Source organism: Oncorhynchus mykiss, chromosome 21, assembly GCF_057628025.1.
Source record: "Oncorhynchus mykiss isolate SJ-2025 chromosome 21, ASM5762802v1, whole genome shotgun sequence".
Lineage (NCBI taxonomy): Eukaryota > Metazoa > Chordata > Actinopteri > Salmoniformes > Salmonidae > Oncorhynchus > Oncorhynchus mykiss.
In genome coordinates this window covers 47,216,317-47,235,860 of record NC_143042.1, presented here as the reverse complement: position 1 = coordinate 47,235,860, position 19,544 = coordinate 47,216,317, and the positions used below count along the sequence as shown (strand labels likewise).

The 19,544-nt window shown below is 44.1% G+C and overlaps 1 protein-coding gene across 10 annotated transcripts in view; it reads left to right on the top strand.

The window, feature by feature from the left end:
- The window catches only part of LOC110500698 (RAS guanyl-releasing protein 2), a 65,057-nt gene extending 46,305 nt beyond the window's left edge, over positions 1-18,752 (top strand). For 4 of the 10 annotated variants that reach the window (XM_036958146.2, XM_036958147.2, XM_090214792.1 and 1 more), the window contains 5 exons: positions 3,714-3,855; positions 13,754-13,790; positions 15,527-15,685; positions 16,992-17,091; positions 17,257-18,752. In XM_036958146.2, the coding sequence (XP_036814041.1) occupies positions 3,714-3,855; positions 13,754-13,790; positions 15,527-15,685; positions 16,992-17,050 (397 nt within the window). In that variant the 3' untranslated portion in view covers positions 17,051-17,091; positions 17,257-18,752. Of the gene's footprint in view, positions 1-3,713; positions 3,856-13,753; positions 13,791-15,526; positions 15,766-16,991; positions 17,092-17,256 lie in introns of all 10 variants that reach the window. The other 6 variants (XR_016490368.1, XR_016490370.1, XR_016490369.1 and 3 more) reach the window with 2 other exon arrangements.
- Positions 18,753-19,544: the final 792 nt, after the last annotated feature.

The following is a 19,544-nucleotide window of genomic DNA, read 5'->3' as shown; positions in this document are numbered from 1 at the left end:
TGATGTTTAGGCCGAGGTATGTATAGTTTTTTTGGGTGCTCTAGGACAACGATTTCTAGATGGAATTTGTATTTGTGGTCCTGGCAACTATTACTATTACTAGCTACTATTATTTGGAATACCATGAGGCCGGATGCTGCAGACTGTTCTAGAGCCCTCGCCAATTCGTTGATGTACCGTGCCTTCGGAAAGTATTCAGACCCCTTGACTTTTCCCACATTTTGTTACGTTACAGCCTTATTACAAAATAAATACTCAATCTACACACAATATCCCATAATGACAAATCAAAAACAGTTTTTAAACGTTTGTAAAAAATATATATAACAAAAATATATATATACTTTATCTACATAAGTATTCAGACCCTTTGCTATGAGACTCGACATTGAGCTCAGCTGCATCCTGTTTCGATTGATCATCCTTGAGATGTTTCTACAACTTGATTGGGGTCCACCTGTGTAAAATTCAATTGATTGGACATGATTTGGAAAGGCACACACCTGTCTATATAAGGTCCCACAGTTGACCGTGCATGTCAGAGCAAAAACCAAGCCATGAGGTCAAAGGTATTGTTCTTAGAGCTCAGAGACAGGATGTGTTGAGGCACAGATCTGGGAAGGGTACCAAAACATTTCTGCAGCATTGAAGGTCCCCAAGAACACAGTGGCCTCTATCATTATTAAATGGAAGAAGTTTGCAACCACCAAGACTCTTCCTAGAGCTGGCCGCCCGACTAAACTGAGGAATCGGGGGAGTCAGGGAGGTGACCAAGTACACGATGGTCACTCTGACAGAGCTCTAGAGTTCCTCTGTGGAGATGGTTGTCCTTCTGGATGGTTCTCCCATCTCTGCAGCACTCCACCAATCAGGCCTTTATGGTAGAGTGACCAGATGGAAGCCACTCCTCAGTAAAAGACAAATGAAAACCCGCTTGGAGTTTTCCCAAAAGGCTGGTCTGATGAAACCAAGATTAAACTCTTTTCTCTGAATGCAAAGTGTCACATCTGGAAGAAACCTGGCACCATCCCTATGGTGGTGGCAGTATCATGTTGTGACAGGGACTGGGAGACTCGAGGATCGAGGCAAAGATGAACGGAGCAAAGTACAGAGAGATCCTTGATGAAAACCTGCTCTAGAGCGCTCAGGACCTCAGACTGGGGTGAAGGTTCACCTTCCAACAAGACAATGACCCTAATCACACAGCCAAGACAATGCAGGAGTGGCTTTGGGACAAGTCTCTGACAAGTCTCTGAATGTCCTTCAGTGGCCCAGCCAGAGCCTGAACCTGATCGAACATCTCTGGAGAGACCTGAAAATAGCTGTGCAGCAACGCTCCCCATCCAACCTGACAAAGATTGAGATGATCTGCTGAGAAGAATGGGAGAAACTCCCCAAATACAGATGTTCCAAGCTTGTAGCTTCATACCAAAGAAGACTCGAGGCTGTAATCACTGCCAAAGGTGCACCAACAAAGTACTGAGTAAAGGGTCTGAATACTTATGTAAATGTGAGATTTCCATTTTATTTTATTTTTTATAAATTAGCAAACAATTCCCCAAAACTGTTTTTGCTTTGTCATTATGGGGTATTGTGTCTAGATTGATGAGGGAAATAAAACAATTTAATACATTTCAGAATAAGGCTGTAATGTAACAGAATGTGGAAAATGTCTAGGGGTCTGAATACTTTCCCAAAGCACTGTATATGTTGAAGAGTGTGGGGCTCAAGCTGCATCCCTGTCTCACCCCACGGCCCCGAGGAAAGAAGTTTGTGTTTTTAGCCTATTTTGTTTTGTGTACATGGATTTTATAATGTTGGATGTTTGTCCCCCAACACTGCCTTCCATCAATTTGTATAGCAGACCCTCATGCCAAATTTAGTGAAACTTTTTTTTTTACATCAACAAAGCATGCTGACTTGCTGCACCCTCGAACTCTACTGTGATTATTATTATTATTTTACCATGCTGGTCATTTATGAACATTTGAACATCTTGACCATGTTCTGTTATAATCTCCACCCGGCACAGCCAGAAGAGGACTGGCCACCCCTCATAGCCTGGTTCCTCTCTAGGTTTCTTCCTAGGTTTTGGCCTTTCTAGGGAGATTTTCCAAGCCACCATGATTCTACACCTGCATCGCTTGCTGTTTGGGGTTTTAGGCTGGGTTTCTGTACAGCACTTTGTGACATCAACTGATGCAAGAAGAGCTTTATAAATACATTTGATTTGATTAGAAGTTTTTGCCGGTGTTTGTCAATTGGAATGTGTGGTCTGTATATTTGATCATTTCATTCAGGATACCATCAACACCACAGGCCTTTTTGGGTTGGAGGGTTTGTATTTTGTCCTGTAGTTCATTCAGCGTAATTGGAGAATCCAGTGGGTTCTGGTAGTCTTTAATAGTTGGTTCTAAGATTTGTTTTTGATCCGGTATATGTTTTTGCTGTCTGTTCTTTGTTATGGAGCCAAATAGATTGGTGAAGTGGTTTATCCATACATCTCTGTTTTGGATAGATAACTCTTTGTGTTGTTTGTTTCTTCCTTCAATTTGTTTTTGCATTCTTCATCAAACCATTTGTCATTGTTGTTTATTTTCTTCAGTTGTCTGCTTAATTTTTTGATTTGATATGGGAGCTTACAGGTCAAATATACTGTTTAGGTTTTCTACTACCTTCACGATTACAGTGAAACGTTATGTCCAGGAAGTTTTCTAAAAGGGATGGAATTTGTTTCCTAACAGTTTTTTGGTAGGTTTCTACACTACCTGCCATCTATAGTATTTCTTAATATTATGCAGTTCCTTTGGCTTTGATGCCTCATGATTGAGTATTGCTCTGTTCAAGTAGACTGTGATTTTGCTGTGGTCTGATGGGGGTGTCAGTGGGCTGACTGCGAATGCTCTGAGAGACTGGGATAAGGTCAGTGATAAAGTAATCTACAGTACTACTGCCAAGGGATGAGTTATAGGTGTACCTACCGTAAGAGTCCCCACAAAGCCTACCATTGACTATGTACAAACCCAGCGTGTGACAGAGCTGCAGGAGTTGTGATCTTTTTGTTGTTGGTTGTTTTGCCGTAGTGACTAGGAGGGTATATTTGGGAGGGGAAGGCTGTCAGGTGTTTGTCCCCCTGTGTGTTAAGAGTGTCAGGTTCTTGTCCAGTTCTGGCATTTAGGCCGCCACAGACTAGTACATGGAAATGGTTCATCTCCCCTTCTAGGATGGAGAAGCTGTCTTCATTAAAGTATGGGGATTCTATTAGGGGGATAGAGGTAGCACACATTAGGACATTTTTCGCTGTTGAGATCATTTCATAAATCATTTCTAGCCAGATGTAAAATGTTCCTGTTTTGACAAATTTACTAGAGAGAGTTAGATCTGCTCTATATGAGCGTACCCCCTGAGTCCCTTCCCTGTTTCACTGCTAGTAGTTTGGTTGATGGGACTACCAGCTCCCTGTAACCTAGACAGCAACCAGTGGGCCCGTTTTCTCTATACCACATTTATTTTAGATGAAAATGTCTGTATTTCCAATTTCTTTGATGAAGTCTGGGTTCCCGGCTCTTTAGGCCAATGGCAGATGACCTTTCTCTCTCTTCTCTCTCTCTCTCTCTCTCTCTCTCTCTCTCTCTCTCTCTCTCTCTCTCTCTCTCTCCCTCCCTCTCTCCCTCTCTCCCTCTCTCCCTCTCTCTCTCTCTCCCTCCCTCCAGAGATGGGCAGATCAGCCGGGAAGAGATGATCGACTACTTCATGAAGGCCAGCTCTCTGCTCAACTGTAAGATGGGCTTCATCCATACCTTCACAGAGACCACCTATGTCAAACCCACCTTCTGTGAACACTGCGCTGGCTTTGTGAGTATCTTATCCACTGGTCAGTTATTTATTTGTTAATTATTTATTTCAGCTTTATTTAACCAGGTAGTCCAGTTGAGAACACCTTTATTTAACCAGGTAGTCCAGTTGAGAACACCTTTATTTAACCATGTAGTCCAGTTGAGAACACCTTTATTTAACCAGGTAGTCCAGTTGAGAACACCTTTATTTAACCAGGTAGTCCAGTTGAGAACAAGTTCTCATTTGCAACTTCAACCTGGCCAAGATAAAGCGTAGCAATTCGACACAATACAACGACACAGAGTTACACATGGAATAAACAAAACATACAGTCAATAATACAGTAGAACAAAGAAAACAAAAAGTCTATATACAGTGAGTGCAAATGTGGTAAGATATGGGATTTAAGGCAATAAATAGGCCATGTTGGCGAAGTAATTACAATATAGCAATTAAACACTGGAATGGTAGATGTGCAGAAGATGAATGTGCAAGTAGAGATTCTGGGGTGCAAAGGAGCAAGATAAATAAATACAGTATGGGGATGAGGTAGGTAGATAGCCCATCTGTACACAGCCCATCTATGTACAAGTGCAGTGACCTGTGAGCTACTCTGACAGCTGGTGCTTAAAGCTAGTGAGGGAGATATGAGTCTCCAGCTTCAGAGTTTTTGCAGTTCGTTCCAGTCATTGGCAGCAGAGAACTGGAAGGAAAGACGAGCAAAGGAGGAATTGGCTTTGGGGGTGACCAGTGAGATATACCTGCTGGAGCGCGTGCTACGAGTGGGTGCTGCTATGGTGACCAGTGAGCTGAGATAAGGTGGGGCTTTACCTAGCAGAGACTTGTAGATAACCTGTTGCCAGTGGGTTTGGCGACGAGTATGAAGCGAGGGCCAACCAACGAGAGCGTACAGGTCGCAATAGTGGGTAGTGTATGGAGCTTTGGTGACAAAACGGATGGCACTGTGATAGACTGCATCCAGTTTGTTGAGTAAAGTGTTGGAGGCTATTTTATAGATGACAAAGTCGAGGATTGGTAGGATGGTCAGTTTTACGAGGGTATGTTTGGCAGCATGTGTGAAGGATGCTTTGTTAAGATATAGGAAGCCAATTCTAGATTTCATTTTGGATTGGAGATGCTTAATGTGAGTCTGGAAGAAGAGTTTACATTCTAACCAGACACCTAGGTATTTGTAGTTGTCCACGTATTCTAAGTCAGAGCCGTCCAGAGTAGTGATGCTGGACGGGCGAGCAGGTGCGGGCAGTGATCGGTTGAAGAGCATGCACTTAGTTTTACTTGCGTTTAAGAGCAGTCGGAGGCCACGGAATGAGAGTTGTATGGCATTGAAGCTCGTCTGGAGGTTAGTTAATACAGTGTCCAGAGAAGGGCCAGAAGTATACAGAATGGTGTCGTCTGCGTAGAGGTGTATCAGAGAATCACCAGCAGCAAGAGCGACATCATTGATATATACAGGGAAGAGTGTCGGCACGAGGATTGAACCCTGTGGCACCCCCATAGAGTTTGCCAGAGGTCCGGACAACAGGCCCTCCGATTTGACACACTGAACTCTATCAGAGAAGTAATTGGTAAACCAGGCGAGGCAATCATTTGAGAAACCAAGGCTGTCGAGTCTGCCAATAAGAATGTGGTGATTGACAGAGTCGAAAGGCTTGGCCAGGTCGATGAATACGGCTGCACAGTAATGTCTCTTATCGATGGCGTTTATGATGTCGTTTAGGACCTTGAGCGTGGCTGAGGTGCACCCATGAACAGCTTTGAAACCAGATTGCATAGCAGAGAAGGTACGGGGGGATTCGAAATGGTCGGTAATCTGTTTGTTAACTTGGCTTTCGAAGACCTTAGAAAGACAGGGTAGGATAGATATAGGTCTGTAGCAGTTTGGGTCTAGAGTGTCACCCCCTTTGAAGAGGGGGATGACCGTGGCAGCTTTCCAATCTTTGGGAATCTCAGATCTCAGTTGAACAGGCTAGTAATAGGGGTTGCAACAATTTTGGCAGATAATTTTAGGAAGAGAGGTTCCAGATTGTCTAGCCTGGCTGATTTGTAGGGGTCCAGATTTTGCAACTCTTTCAGAACATCAGCTATCTGAATTTGGGTGAAGGAGAAATGGTGGGGGCTTTGGCGGGTTGCTGTGGAGGGTGCCGAGGAGTTGACCGGAGTAGGGGTAGCCAGGTGGAAAGCATGGCCAGCTGTAGAGAAATGCTTATTGAAATTCTCAATTATAGTGGATTTATCGGTGGTGACAGTGTTTCCTAGCCTCAGAGCAGTGGGCAGCTGGGAGGAGGTGCTCTTATTCTCCATGAACTTTACAGTGTCCCAGAACTATTTTGAGTTAGTACTACAGGATGCAAATTTCTGTTTGAAAAAGCTAGCCTTAGCTTTCCTAACTACTTTGTTCCTAACTTCCCTGAAAAGTTGCATATCACGGGGGCTATTCGATGCTAATGCAGAATGCATTAGCATGTGCTGGTCAAGGGCAGACAGGTCTGGAGTGAACCAAGGACTATATCTATTCCTAGTTCTACATTTTTTGAATGGGGCATGCTTATTTAAGATGGTGAGGAAGGCACTTTCAAAGAATAGCCAGTCATCATCTACTGACGGGATGAGGTCAATGTCATTCCAGGATACACCTACCAGGTCAATTAGAAAGTACTGCTTGCAGAAGTGTTTTAGGGAGCGTTTGACAGTGATGAGGGGTGGTCGTTTGGTTGCAGACCCATTACGGATGCAGACAATGAGGCAGTGATCGCTGAGATCTTGAAAACAGCAGAGGTGTATTTGGAGGGCGAGTTAGTTAGGATGACATGTATGAGGGTGCCCGTGTTTACAGATTTGGAGTTGTACCTGGTAGGTTCATTGATAATTTGTGTGAGATTGAGGGCATCAAGCTTAGATTGTAGGATGGCCGGGGTGTTAAGCATGTCCCAGTTTAGGTCACCTAGTAGCACGAGCTCAGAAGATAGATGGGGGGGCAATCAATTCACATATGGTATCGAGGGCACAGCTGGGGGCAGAGGGAGGTCTATAGCAAGCGGCAACAGTGAGAGACTGATTTCTTGAAATGTGAATTTTTAGAAGTAGAAGCTCGAAATGTTTGGGTACAGACTTGGATAGCCTGCAGAGTTCTGTATTACTATCTTTGCAGTAGATTGCAACACCGCCCCCTTTGGCAGTTCTATCTTGGTGGAATTGTTTTTTGTTAACGATGGAGATTTCAGGGTTTTTGGTGGTTTTCCTAAGCCAGGATTCAGACACGACTAAGACATCCGGGTTGGCAGAGTGTGCTAAAGCAGTGAATAAAACAAATGTAGGGAGTAGGCTTCTAATGTTAACATGCATGAAACCAAGGCTTTTACAGTTACAGAAGTCAACAAATGAGAGCACCTGGGGAGTATAGCTAGGCACTGCAGGACCTGGATTAACCTCTACATCACCAGAGGAACAGAGGAGAAGTAGGATAAGGGTACGGCTAAAGGCTATACGAACTGGCCGTCTAGCACGTTCAGAACAGAGAGTAAAAGGAGCAGGTTTCTGGGAACGATAGCATAGATTCAAGGCATAGCGTACAGACAAAGGTAAGGTAGGATGTGAGTACATTGGAGGTAAACCTAGGCATTGTGTGATGATGAGAGAGATAGTCTCTAGAGACGTTTAAACCAGGTGATGTCATTGCATATGTAGGAGGTGGGACAACATGGTTGGTTAAGGCATATTGAGCAGGGCTAGAGGCTCTACAGTGAAATAAGACAATAATCACTAACCAGGACAGTAATGGACAAGGCATATTGATATTAGAGAGAGGCATGCGTAGCCAAGTGAACATATGGGTCCAGTGAGTTGTTGGGCTGATTGGGGACGCGGCGATTCAGACAGTTAGCAGGCCGATGCTAACAGTTAGTAGGCCGGGGCTAAACAAGCTAGCAGTTAGCAGACCGGGGCTGGCAAGCTAGCTATTTGCAGACCGGGTTAGCAAGCAAGCAGTTAGCAGGGGCTTGCAGTTAGCAGACCGGGGCAGGCAAGCTAGCAGTTAGCAGACCGGGGCAGGCAAGCTGGCAGTTAGCAGATGGGGGTAAGTCTGTTTTTGCCTCTTCGTGCGGTGACGTCGATAGACCAGTCGTGGAATTAGTAGGGTTCCAGGTAGCTCTAGGTAGCTAGCATGCCTAGCAGGTTAGCAGAATGGGCCTTCTTCAGCGGGCGTTGCGCCTGTGGGGCTTGTTGGAATCCTTGGGCAGATTATGTCGGTATTCCAGTCGTAGAGGATCAGCGGGGTTCCGTGTCCTGTACCGGCAGTAGAAGGGGTCTAGATATTGTAGCCCGGGAGTGGGCTTCGGTGGTAGAACAGGAGCCCTGGCCGGGCTAGCTTCAGGCTAATTGGTGCTTGCTCCGGGATGGAAACGTTAGCCAGGAGTGGTCACCTGGGATTGCAGTTAGCTAGTTGCGAAGATCCAGATGAAAATCTTCAGAGTTTGCGGTAGGAATCCGGGGATATGGAGAGAAATAGGTCCGTTATGCTCTGGTTTGAGTCACGTTGTTCGAACTGGTGAGAGCTTTCCGAGCTAGAGGTTAGCTGATGACCGCTAGCAATGGTTTGCTGACTGATAGCTGGTAGGTAGTTAGCTGGCTAGCTTCAGTTGAGGTATTCCAAAGTAAATATAAATACTTTAGAAAAAAAAGCTGATCCACGCTACATTGGGTGAGGCGGGTTGCAGGAAAGTATTTAGAAGTTGAGGTTTAGGAAAATATTTTAAAAAGATATGCAAAGAAAAATATGTAAAGAGATATATACAAGGGACAAAGACGATTGACTGCTACGCCATCTTGGTAGTAAATGGTAGTTTGACCATCCATCCTCCCTCTAAAGTACAATGCAGACTCATACAGACCAATTACCACAATGTCTTAAAATAGATGATTTAAATCACAATAGAGAGCCTTGGTCAAAATTGCCAGGATTTTGTATAGATCTCTATTCCTCTACTATTCCCTACTGTCTTCAATGCATTTTTGGATTGATTAAATTGATTGGTGAAAGGGCCGTTTGGACAGAATGTCATTGATGACCATTGATGGCTCTCGAGTGGCACAGTGGTCCAAGGCACTGCATCTCAGTGCTAGAGGCGTCACTACAGACCCTGGTTCGATCCCGGGCTGTATCACAACCGGCCGTGATCGAGAGTCCCATAGGGCGGTGCACAATTGGCCCAGCGCTGTCCGGGTTAGGGAAGGGTTTGGCTGGTGTAGGCCGTCATTGTAAAATAAGAATTTGTTCTCAACTGACTTGCCTAGTTACATAAAGGTTAAATGAAAAAAAAAATGAATGGACACGCCCTGTCGCTTGGAGTATACTGACATATTTTTATGAAAATTCTGGACTGTAACCGCATTTATTATTCTGTATTAATATTGGGTCTGGTCTAGGGGCCATGCCAATTATTTGGAGATACAGCACTGGGATGGTGAGGTAACACAGTAGGCAGGTAATTGGGTCCTTGACAAGCCTGGTTTTTCATGTGCTTGTGTGAGGAGACAGACCGAGTGGTGTCTGAGTTCTTCAGAGGAACTCTCTGTTGCCTCACACATGGCCAGTGAGTCAGCAGAGTGTGTAATGAGAGCCAGTGATGGCTTTATACTGAGGTGACTGGGTGACCGCTCCAACAGGTGCACAGAAAGAGAGAGATGAGGTGCAGCAACATCAACAAACACACACAGCGTCTGACTCATACACACTCTTTCTCTCTCTCAAAAAAAAAAGAAAAACACACTTACCCCACCCCCACCACCCCTACCCCCACCCCCACCTTCTACACACACTGATGATTCACACAAGGGATCTAAGTGGAATTTCCAAGCCCTTCTGGGAAAATTTTAATAAAAATGAAACGGAGGGAGGGAGAAAAGATTAGCTCGGTAACAGTGTGTGGCAGAGCGACAGGGCCACCAGCTACTTCCTGCCTGCCTGCCTGCTTTCCTGTTGGCTGTTGGCTTCGGGTCAAACATAACAATTCAACTTCCCATTTTTCTGCACTGGAAAAAACAAGCCACCCGCCACCGTTATGGAGTGGATCAGACTTCTCTTCACAATCCAACATTGTTTTAATGTCTCTCTGACAACCACCGCTGTAGTCTCATCACATACTTACTGAAGCTTCCTGTGAATGGGTCTTGGTACTCACTGTGTAGTTGGTACTCACTGGGAGATAGAAGGACAGTGCAATCCCAACTGGCCTCCTCTTCCCTATATTTGACCAGGGCCCATTTGGTATGTTGCCAGGGAGGGAGAGAGTGTTGTTATGCTCTAGGGGCTAGAGATATTGGTTATACAAGGGGTCAGTTGTAAGGATTGGTGTTTAGTTCTCTACAAAGCCATGCCTGTGGTTGTGGGATGTAGCCCTTGTTCTTGGTGTCTGACTGATGAGAGGTTTTTATGTCCTGTTGGTCTAGTTTAGGAAAGAAAATGTATACTCTTTGAAGCCATATCTGGTCAGTGTTTTGGTGCCACCGAGGCTTGTTTGTGTTCGTTTGTCGGTCCCTGCTGTATGTGTGTGTGTGTGTGTGTGTCCGTCCATGTGTGTGTCCGTCCATGTGTGTGTCCGTCCATGTGTGTGTCCGTCCATTTGTGTGTCCTTCCATGTGTGTGTCCGTCCATGTGTGTGTCCGTCCATTTGTGTGTCCTTCCATGTGTGTGTCCGTCCATGTGTGTGTCCGTCCATGTGTGTGTCCTTCCATGTGTGTGTCCGTCCGTGTGTGTGTGTGTGTGTGGGGTCGGGGTATTCTCTGTCCTCAGATCTCTGGTGTGGCTGTGATCTCCTGGACCAGTCTTTCATGCCATTGTTCCCCCGCGGTGGGCTCCTAGTGCCTGCTTGATCTCACTCTCCCACCACCTCCCTTCTCTTCCTCCTCTCTCTTTCTACCTCTAATGCTCATTTTCTCTTTCTCTCTCACACTTCCTATCAGTTGCTCGGTTTCCGTCCAATTGTTGACAGATTTTCATCCGAATGTTTGAAAATCTGCATTTTTGAATGTTTTTTTTTTTACCAGAGAAGTGTTTCCATCAAATTAACTCGGTGCGGATAAAAATAGTGCACATATAATAACTTTTGCGGTTAAATTCCCATGTACCGAAAAAAAAAAAAATACAAGCCATAAATACAGGCTATAATTACAGTGGTTTTCATCGCATTTTCAACTCTAAAATGTTGTGTTATATAGTGAATGTGCCCACTCTGGTCTTGGCACGTGCACTCTAGCCTACAGCTACCGGATACAGTGAGGGTATAGTCTACAGCTAACAGATACAGCGAGGGTATAGCCTACAGCTAACAGATACAGTGAGGGTATAGTCTACAGCTACCAGATACAGTGAGGGTATAGTCTACAGCTACCAGATACAGTGAGGGTATAGTCTACAGCTACCAGATACAGTGAGGGTATAGCCTACAGCTACCGGATACAGTGAGGGTATAGTCTACAGCTACCAGATACAGTGAGTGTACAGCCTACAGCTAACAGATACAGTGAGGGTATAGTCTACAGCTACCAGATACAGTGAGGGTACAGCTACCAGATACAGTGAGGGTACAGCCTACAGCTAACAGATACAGTGAGGGTACAGCTACCAGATACAGTGAGGGTATAGCCTACAGCTAATAGATACAGTGAGGGTACAGCTACCAGATACAGTGAGGGTATAGTCTACAGCTACCAGATACAGTGAGGGTACAGCTACCAGATACAGTGAGGGTATAGTCTACAGCTAACAGATACAGTGAGGGTATAGTCTACAGCTACCAGATACAGTGAGGGTATAGTCTACAGTTACCAGATACAGTGAGGGTATAGTCTACAGTTACCAGATACAGTGAGGGTACAGCCTACAGCTAACAGATATAGTGAGGGTATAGTCTACAGCTACCAGATACAGTGAGGGTATAGTCTACAGCTAACAGATACAGTGAGGGTATAGCTACCAGATACAGTGAGGGTATAGCTACCAGATACAGTGAGGGTATAGTCTACAGCTAACAGATACAGTGAGGGTATAGTCTACAGTTACCAGATACAGTGAGGGTATAGTCTACAGTTACCAGATACAGTGAGGGTATAGTCTACAGCTAACATATACAGTGAGGGTATAGTCTACAGCTACCAGATACAGTGAGGGTATAGTCTACAGCTACCAGATACAGTGAGGGTATAGTCTACAGCTAACAGATACAGTGAGGGTATAGTCTACAGTTACCAGATACAGTGAGGGTATAGTCTACAGTTACCAGATACAGTGAGGGTATAGCCTACAGCTAACAGATACAGTGAGGGTATAGTCTACAGCTAACAGATACAGTGAGGGTATAGTCTACAGCTAACAGATACAGTGAGGGTATAGTCTACAGCTAACAGATACAGTGAGGGTATAGTCTACAGCTAACAGATACAGTGAGGGTATAGTCTACAGCTAACAGATACAGTGAGGGTATAGCTACCAGATACAGTGAGGGTATAGTCTACAGCTACCAGATACAGTGAGGGTATAGTCTACAGCTAACAGATACAGTGAGGGTATAGTCTACAGCTACCAGATACAGTGAGGGTATAGTCTACAGTTACCAGATACAGTGAGGGTATAGTCTACAGCTAACAGATACAGTGAGGGTATAGTCTACAGCTAACAGATACAGTGAGGGTATAGTCTACAGCTAACAGATACAGTGAGGGTATAGTCTACAGTTACCAGATACAGTGAGGGTATAGTCTACAGTTACCAGATACAGTGAGGGTATAGTCTACAGCTAACAGATACAGTGAGGGTATAGTCTACAGCTAACAGATACAGTGAGGGTACAGCTACCAGATACAGTGAGGGTATAGTCTACAGCTAACAGATACAGTGAGGGTATAGTCTACAGCTAACAGATACAGTGAGGGTATAGCCTACATAATGAGATTATTATGGACAAAAAAAGCTGTTGTCTTTACGACAGCCAATTGATGATCGTGTCACCAGAATAACCTTACTGAGTGGCGCAGCGGTCTAAGGCACTGCATCTCAGTGCTAGTTGCATTACTACAGATCTCGGGCTGTATCACAACCGGCTGTGATCCTGGAGTCCCATAGGGCAGCGCACAATTGGCCCAGCGTCTTAGGGTTATGGGAAGGTTTGGGCTACAGCTACCAGATAGTGAGGGTATAGCCTACAGCTATAAGGGTTATGGGAAGGTTTGGCTGGGGTAGGCCGTCATCGTAAATAACAGTTTGTTGTTAACTGACTTGCCTAGTTAAATAAAGGTTCAATTAAAATACATTTTAAATAAGACCCCTGATATTAATTATAAAGGAGCATCTAGCTTCAAGCAAGCACTTTCACCATCCTGTAAAGTTCATCGTAACGTATTTCATCTGGAGCCTAATAAACTGCATGCTTGCCTCAGTCGTAGTGGGTTGACCACACAATATCATCGCGTGATTTTGATGTGATGATTATTATATCAATATTTGATTTCCTGCATAATTCATTTTACAGACACAAAAACAGCTCACCTTGTGTAGCGTAATTTGTTTTGTCGACATTTGGAAAGTTTACCGACATGTCTCTCTTTTTTTCCAGCCGTCACTCTCTCTTTCTACCTGTCTCTCTCTCTACCTCTCCCTCTCTCTCTACCTCTCCCTCTCTCTCTACCTCTCCCTCTCTCTCTACCTCTCCCTCTCTCTCTACCTCTCCCTCTCTCTCTCCCCACAACCACCTGCTCCTCCTCTATATTTTTCATCCTCTTCTCTCTCTTTCCTCCTTGTTACTCTGCCTTCGTCTGTCATTTCCCCCACCTCCCTCTGTCTCCTTCATGTTCCAAGAATCTCATGAAAAGAAGTGACAAATGACCTCTCTCTCTCTCTCTCCAGATATGGGGCTTCTACAAACAGGGATACAAGTGTAAAGGTAAGAGTATCAATACATTTATCTAACTTGAATAGTTCAAATGGCTAAAACATGTCTATGAAATAAATAAATAAAATCATTCTGCCCCAACATGTCTATGAAATAAATAAATAAAATCATTCTGCCCCAACATGTCTATGAAATAAATAAATAAAATCATTCTGCCCCAACATGTCTATGAAATAAATAAATAAAATCATTCTGCCCCAACATGTCTATGAAATAAATAAATAAAATCATTCTGCCCCAACATGTCTATGAAATAAATAAAATCATTCTGCCCCAACATGTCTATGAAATAAATAAATAAAATCATTCTGCCCCAACATGTCTATGAAATAAATAAATAAAATCATTCTGCCCCAACATGTCTATGAAATAAATAAATAAAATCATTCTGCCCCAACATGTCTATGAAATAAATAAATAAAATCATTCTGCCCCAACATGTCTATGAAATAAATAAATAAAATCATTCTGCCCCAACATGTCTATGAAATAAATAAATAAAATCATTCTGCCCCAACATGTCTATGAAATAAATAAATAAAATCATTCTGCCCCAACATGTCTATGAAATAAATAAATAAAATCATTCTGCCCCAACATGTCTATGAAATACATTTTTTATGAATTCTTCCGCACATGGCGCCATTGAATTACCAATTCCCTTTGTCATCATCGATTGCAAACAATCATCACTCAAACCGAAGGTGGCTTTGAGCTTAATGTCAACGGCATGGAAACCATGGCAAATATAACAGAGTACATGACATTATCTGCTTACAGGGCTCCCTATGTCAACACGTGAACAGAGCACAATGGATCATCATTAAATGTGTTGTTATTGGGAGATACTGGGATAATGTAAGGTAGTCTGACCATGTGTTGACATTGGGATGAGTCACATGGCAGACTTCCATTAGCTCCAACTCGCCTTTAAGCGTACACCTGCACTCTGTCTGTACTACACTCAGTAGACTGTGTCTGTCTCTCAGGTTCGGGTACCAAATGGAACCCTATTCCCTATGTAGTGCACTATTTTTATCCCGTGTGTTAAATGAATGAGTATAGGTGTGTGTTAAATGAATGAGTATAGGTGTGTGTTAAATGAATGAGTATAGGTGTGTGTTAAATGAATGAGTATAGGTGTGTGTAAATGAATGAGTATAGGTGTGTGTAAATGAATGAGTATAGGTGTGTGTGTATATCTAGGTATGTGTTTCATTACTCTGAATTTCTCTCACTGACCCCCTGGACATCCCTGCTCCCCCTTTTGTCCCTGCTCCTAGAGGGTCCTTTGTTGTCAGCTGTTGTCAGGGTCTGTTTGGCTGTGTGTGTGTGTGTGTATCTGCACTGCGTGTAAGCGCACCTACCTCTCACCACTCACTCTTCCCTCTGCCCCAATGATTCTATTTGCACCCCTCCCTCTCTATCAAACTTTCTCTCTCTCCTTCTCAACCTCGCATACTTCACCCCTTACTCCCCATCTCATCCTGCATTCTTCCCTCGTTCCCTATCCCTATCTTCCTTCTCACCCTTACTCTCTACCTATCCCCTCCTCTTTCTCTGCCCATCTCTCACCCTCTATCTCCTCCTCTTTCTCTGCTCATCTCTCACCCTCTCTTCCTCTCTCACCCTCTCTCTCTTCCTCTTTCTTGCCCTCTCTCACCCTCTCTTCCTCTACCCATCTCTCCCACTCACTCCCTCCGTCTCTCCCTCCCTTCCTCGGACAGCGTGTGGAATTAATTGTCACAAGGCGTGTCGAGGTCGTCTGGCTGTGGAGTGTCGTAAACGGACCAAGAGCATCAGCCATGAGCATGCCCCCTCCCTTCAGGCTCGCTCCTACAGCTTCCCGCCCCTGGCCAACACCCCACCAAGCCTACAGAACACAGGTGAGAGACCCCCTCCCTTCAGGCTCGCTCCTACAGCTTCCCGCCCCTGGCCAACACCCCACCAAGCCTACAGAACACAGGTGAGAGACCCCCTCCAACCCCCAATCTGGTTTCACTAATACAATGGCCATATCTGACCACGATTCTTCAGATTTGGTGTCACTCAAAATCAGGTCCCCCTGGAATGTGCCTGGCACAAATGCCTAGTAAATCAGGTCCAAAATCTCATTTGAAAACGGGACCACCATTAGCATGTAGTTCAAATGAATGATTGTGTCGTTGTTAGTTTTGTTCGAGGATCCCTTTCACTCATTTTACCATGCTCACTATTCAAAGTGTGTGTAATGTTTCTCCCCAAATAGTTGTGACACGCAGACAAAGACATTTGGGGCATTCTTACCAGCCTGTGATTTGCAATGTAAATGTGACACAAATCACAGCAATGTAACGAGCGGAGGAATCATACATCAATCAATCAAATGTATTTATAAAGCTTCTTACATCAGCTGATATATCAAAGTGCTGTACAGAAACCCAGCCTAAAACCCCAAACAGCAAGCAATGCAGATGTAGAAGCACGGTTGCTAGGAAAAACTCCCTAGAAAGGCCAGAATCTAGGAAGAAACATAGAGAGGAACCAGGCTATGAGGGGTTGCCAGTCCTCTTCTGGCTGTGCCGGATGGAGATTATAACAGAACATGGCCAAGATGTTCAAATGTTCATAGATGACCAGCAGGGTCAAATAATAACAATCACAGTGGTTGTCGAGGGTGCAACAAGTCAGCACCTCCAGGAGTAAAATGTCAGTTGGCTTTTCATAGCCGATCATTCAGAGTATCTCTACCGCTCCTGATGTCTCTAGAGAGTTGAAAACAGCATGTCTGGGACAGGTAGCACATCTGGTGAACAGGCCAGGGTTCCATAGCCGCAGGCAGAACAGTTGAAACTGGAGCAGCAGCATGGCCAGGTGGACTGGGGACAGCAATGAGTCATCAAGCTAGGTAGTCCTGAGGAATGGTCATAGGGCTCAGGTCCACAGAGAGAGAGAGAGAGAGAAAGAAAGAAAGAAACCTTGTAGAGTCCATGCCCTGACGAATTGAGGCTGTTCTGAGGGCAAGGGGGGAGCGGGGTGCAACTCCGTTCAACAATGCCCTTGTCTAATGGGGAGAGTATGCAATGATGTTCATGGGTGGACGAGACAGTAGACAGTAGTAACCATGGTCACTGAACTCTTCTGAGTCTGTCTGTGTCTCTTTCTTTCTCTCTCTTTCTCTCTCTCTCCTCTCTTGCTCGCTCTCGCTCTCAGTGATTGTAGAGGAAGATCTCCAGGCAGTGGAGGAAGGTGTGTTTGATGTCCATCTATAACCAGATGATAACCAATAGGCAGGCCTGATATGTCCCTTCAGGTAAAATACATTCTGTAGCTACTATAATAGTTAATTTTGGAGGCCTTGGAAGATCACGAGCCAATGACTGAAGTAGCCTAATGTGATTTAAATGAACAATCAATTCACGTATTCAAGTACCGGTAGTCAGATTAATGAATGACTTCTCTTTGATCACTTTCCTAGAAGTCCTACGTACTCTGGCATTCATACAGCCAAACACTGCCAGGAGGAAACAACAGTGGTCGGGAGCCAGAAGCCTGCTGGGGTCTGCTCAGCAGGGTACAACGTTACATAACGCAGATATAAATGTATCATCTAGTACAGATTATGATTGTCTGTCGTGTAAAAGAGGGAATCGTTTCAGCTCTATCCATTCTATTTCTATCTGCAACATTCAGACTGCCATTAGGTAGAACAGATATGATTGTCTGTCGTCTAAAAGAGGGAATCGTTTCAGCTCTATCCATTCCATTTCTATCTGCAACATTCAGACTGCCATTAGGTAGAACAGATATGATTGTCGGTTGTGTAGAAGAGAGAACATTGTCCACTTTATTCAAGACATGTCACTCACACACAGAGCGAGAGAGAGATGCCGCCACATAGTGGAAAAATACTGCAAATGCATACCTTACATTTACTCAAGATTTCAACTCCCCCAATATAAGTGAATTTGTACAAAATGTCTTTCTGTGTTAAATCTATATTTTAAAATCTGCATGTAGGCCCATGTTTTCATATCTCTTACCTAGTTTACTTAACACTGAATATAGAAAATAAAATCACATTGTGTTTAGTGTAATGTTATTACCTTCGAGTCTAAGTGGTATGTTTTAGCTATGCATTTAGCTATATGTTGTTATTATTATGTCTATATTAATAACCTAAACGATGTCTCTCCAAAATATAAGAGGTGCTGTTATTGCCAAAATAGAATCCATAGGCTACATGCCACCTGGACTTCCAACTGCTTTCTCTGGGGAGTGAAGCTTCGCTTTGTCTGAGTAGCTTGTTTCTTTGTAAATGTAATGGGAGAAACTTTAAAACACACGGTGTGTTCGATGTCAGAGATGAAACGTTTCGGCTCCAGAACGACTGCTGCTTTCGTGGATTGGTTATCAAACCGCTATCTAGCACAACAACAGCAACAACTCAAATGGACTGTGGAACGTACATCCTGCATTTGAATAGCATTTGAATGCTGTTGTGTTTTTTGCCCTCCTGTTTACCTGAATATCAATGCTTTTCCTATGGTAATTTGACTGTGGTGTGTATGCACGGTATATTGTTGTAATACTGTTATGTTTCAGTGCATCCACACACGACCTTTCCTCTCAGTAACTTTCAGTGTAGCTTGAAACGGTGAATGTTATATATTGTCCTGAGAATTGACATCTGTTTGAACGTCTATTTTAATACGAGACATGTAAGTCCATTGTCTTATCAAGCATGCTTCAAGGGGATCCACATTTGCCAAAATGTCTGTTAAGTGTATTTTTAATGTCGCATGTATATATATATTTTTTAATGGCAACATGAAATCCTGTAGGCGAGAGACTCTCCTCAACGTATTAGTTTTGGGGTCTGTATCCTCTGAGGGATAGTCCCACAATGTTAGCTGTTTGTGTATCTTTGAATGAAGTTATTCCTCTGGCTTTCATTAATACAGCAATATCCTGCTTCTTTACTTATGTCCAAAACTAAACTGCCAGCCCTACCATGGCAGTTTCTCCTGGACAAGGCTATCATTTGTTACAGTACACCGTCTGTGGACGTGTCTCTGCTGTTTCTCAGTGTTAAATGCAGAATGCATCAGTCTGCTATTTGTTTTAAGGAGGATGCACAACATGATAGGACTAATAGCACAGCAACCCAGTGACGTGTCGTGTGTGTTTGTGACTCTTACCGAATCCATTCCCGCCACACATTCCTTGTCTAAAGTTTATATCCGACCCACTTTCCCTGCCTTCATGTAGTTGCTTGACGTCCGGTATTGGAATTCTTAACCAGCCGGCCATGCGCTCTGTTATTACCAAAGAAACGAAGGGCTCTATTCAATCCGTATTGCAGAAGTTACAGCGCGATTGAAATTTAAAGGCAATGTTCCCGCGTTAGCCAAGACCGCATTCACCGTAAACGTAGTTTACATTTCTACCCGGCAATCTGTAAAGCTCCAGCTTCTCCCTCGTGTGGGTGCTAGCAAGCAGGCAAGGTAGTGCTAGATACCAACATCCAATCAAGTAGGGTATGGAAGCTATAGTGAGCTCTGCTTGGACAATAGCGTTGCGATAGCGCAGAGTGTCTGCATAAAGTTCAGCTTTCCCCAACTTTAGTCCTGCCTGGTTGACGCTCCCTCGCCCATGTTCGCATCGCCCAACAGTCCCAACTTTGAAAATGAATGGGGCTCCGTTGTTTCATTGCCCCCCAATTTGTTATGTGGAAATGCACTATTTGATTCCTCAGCTTCCATC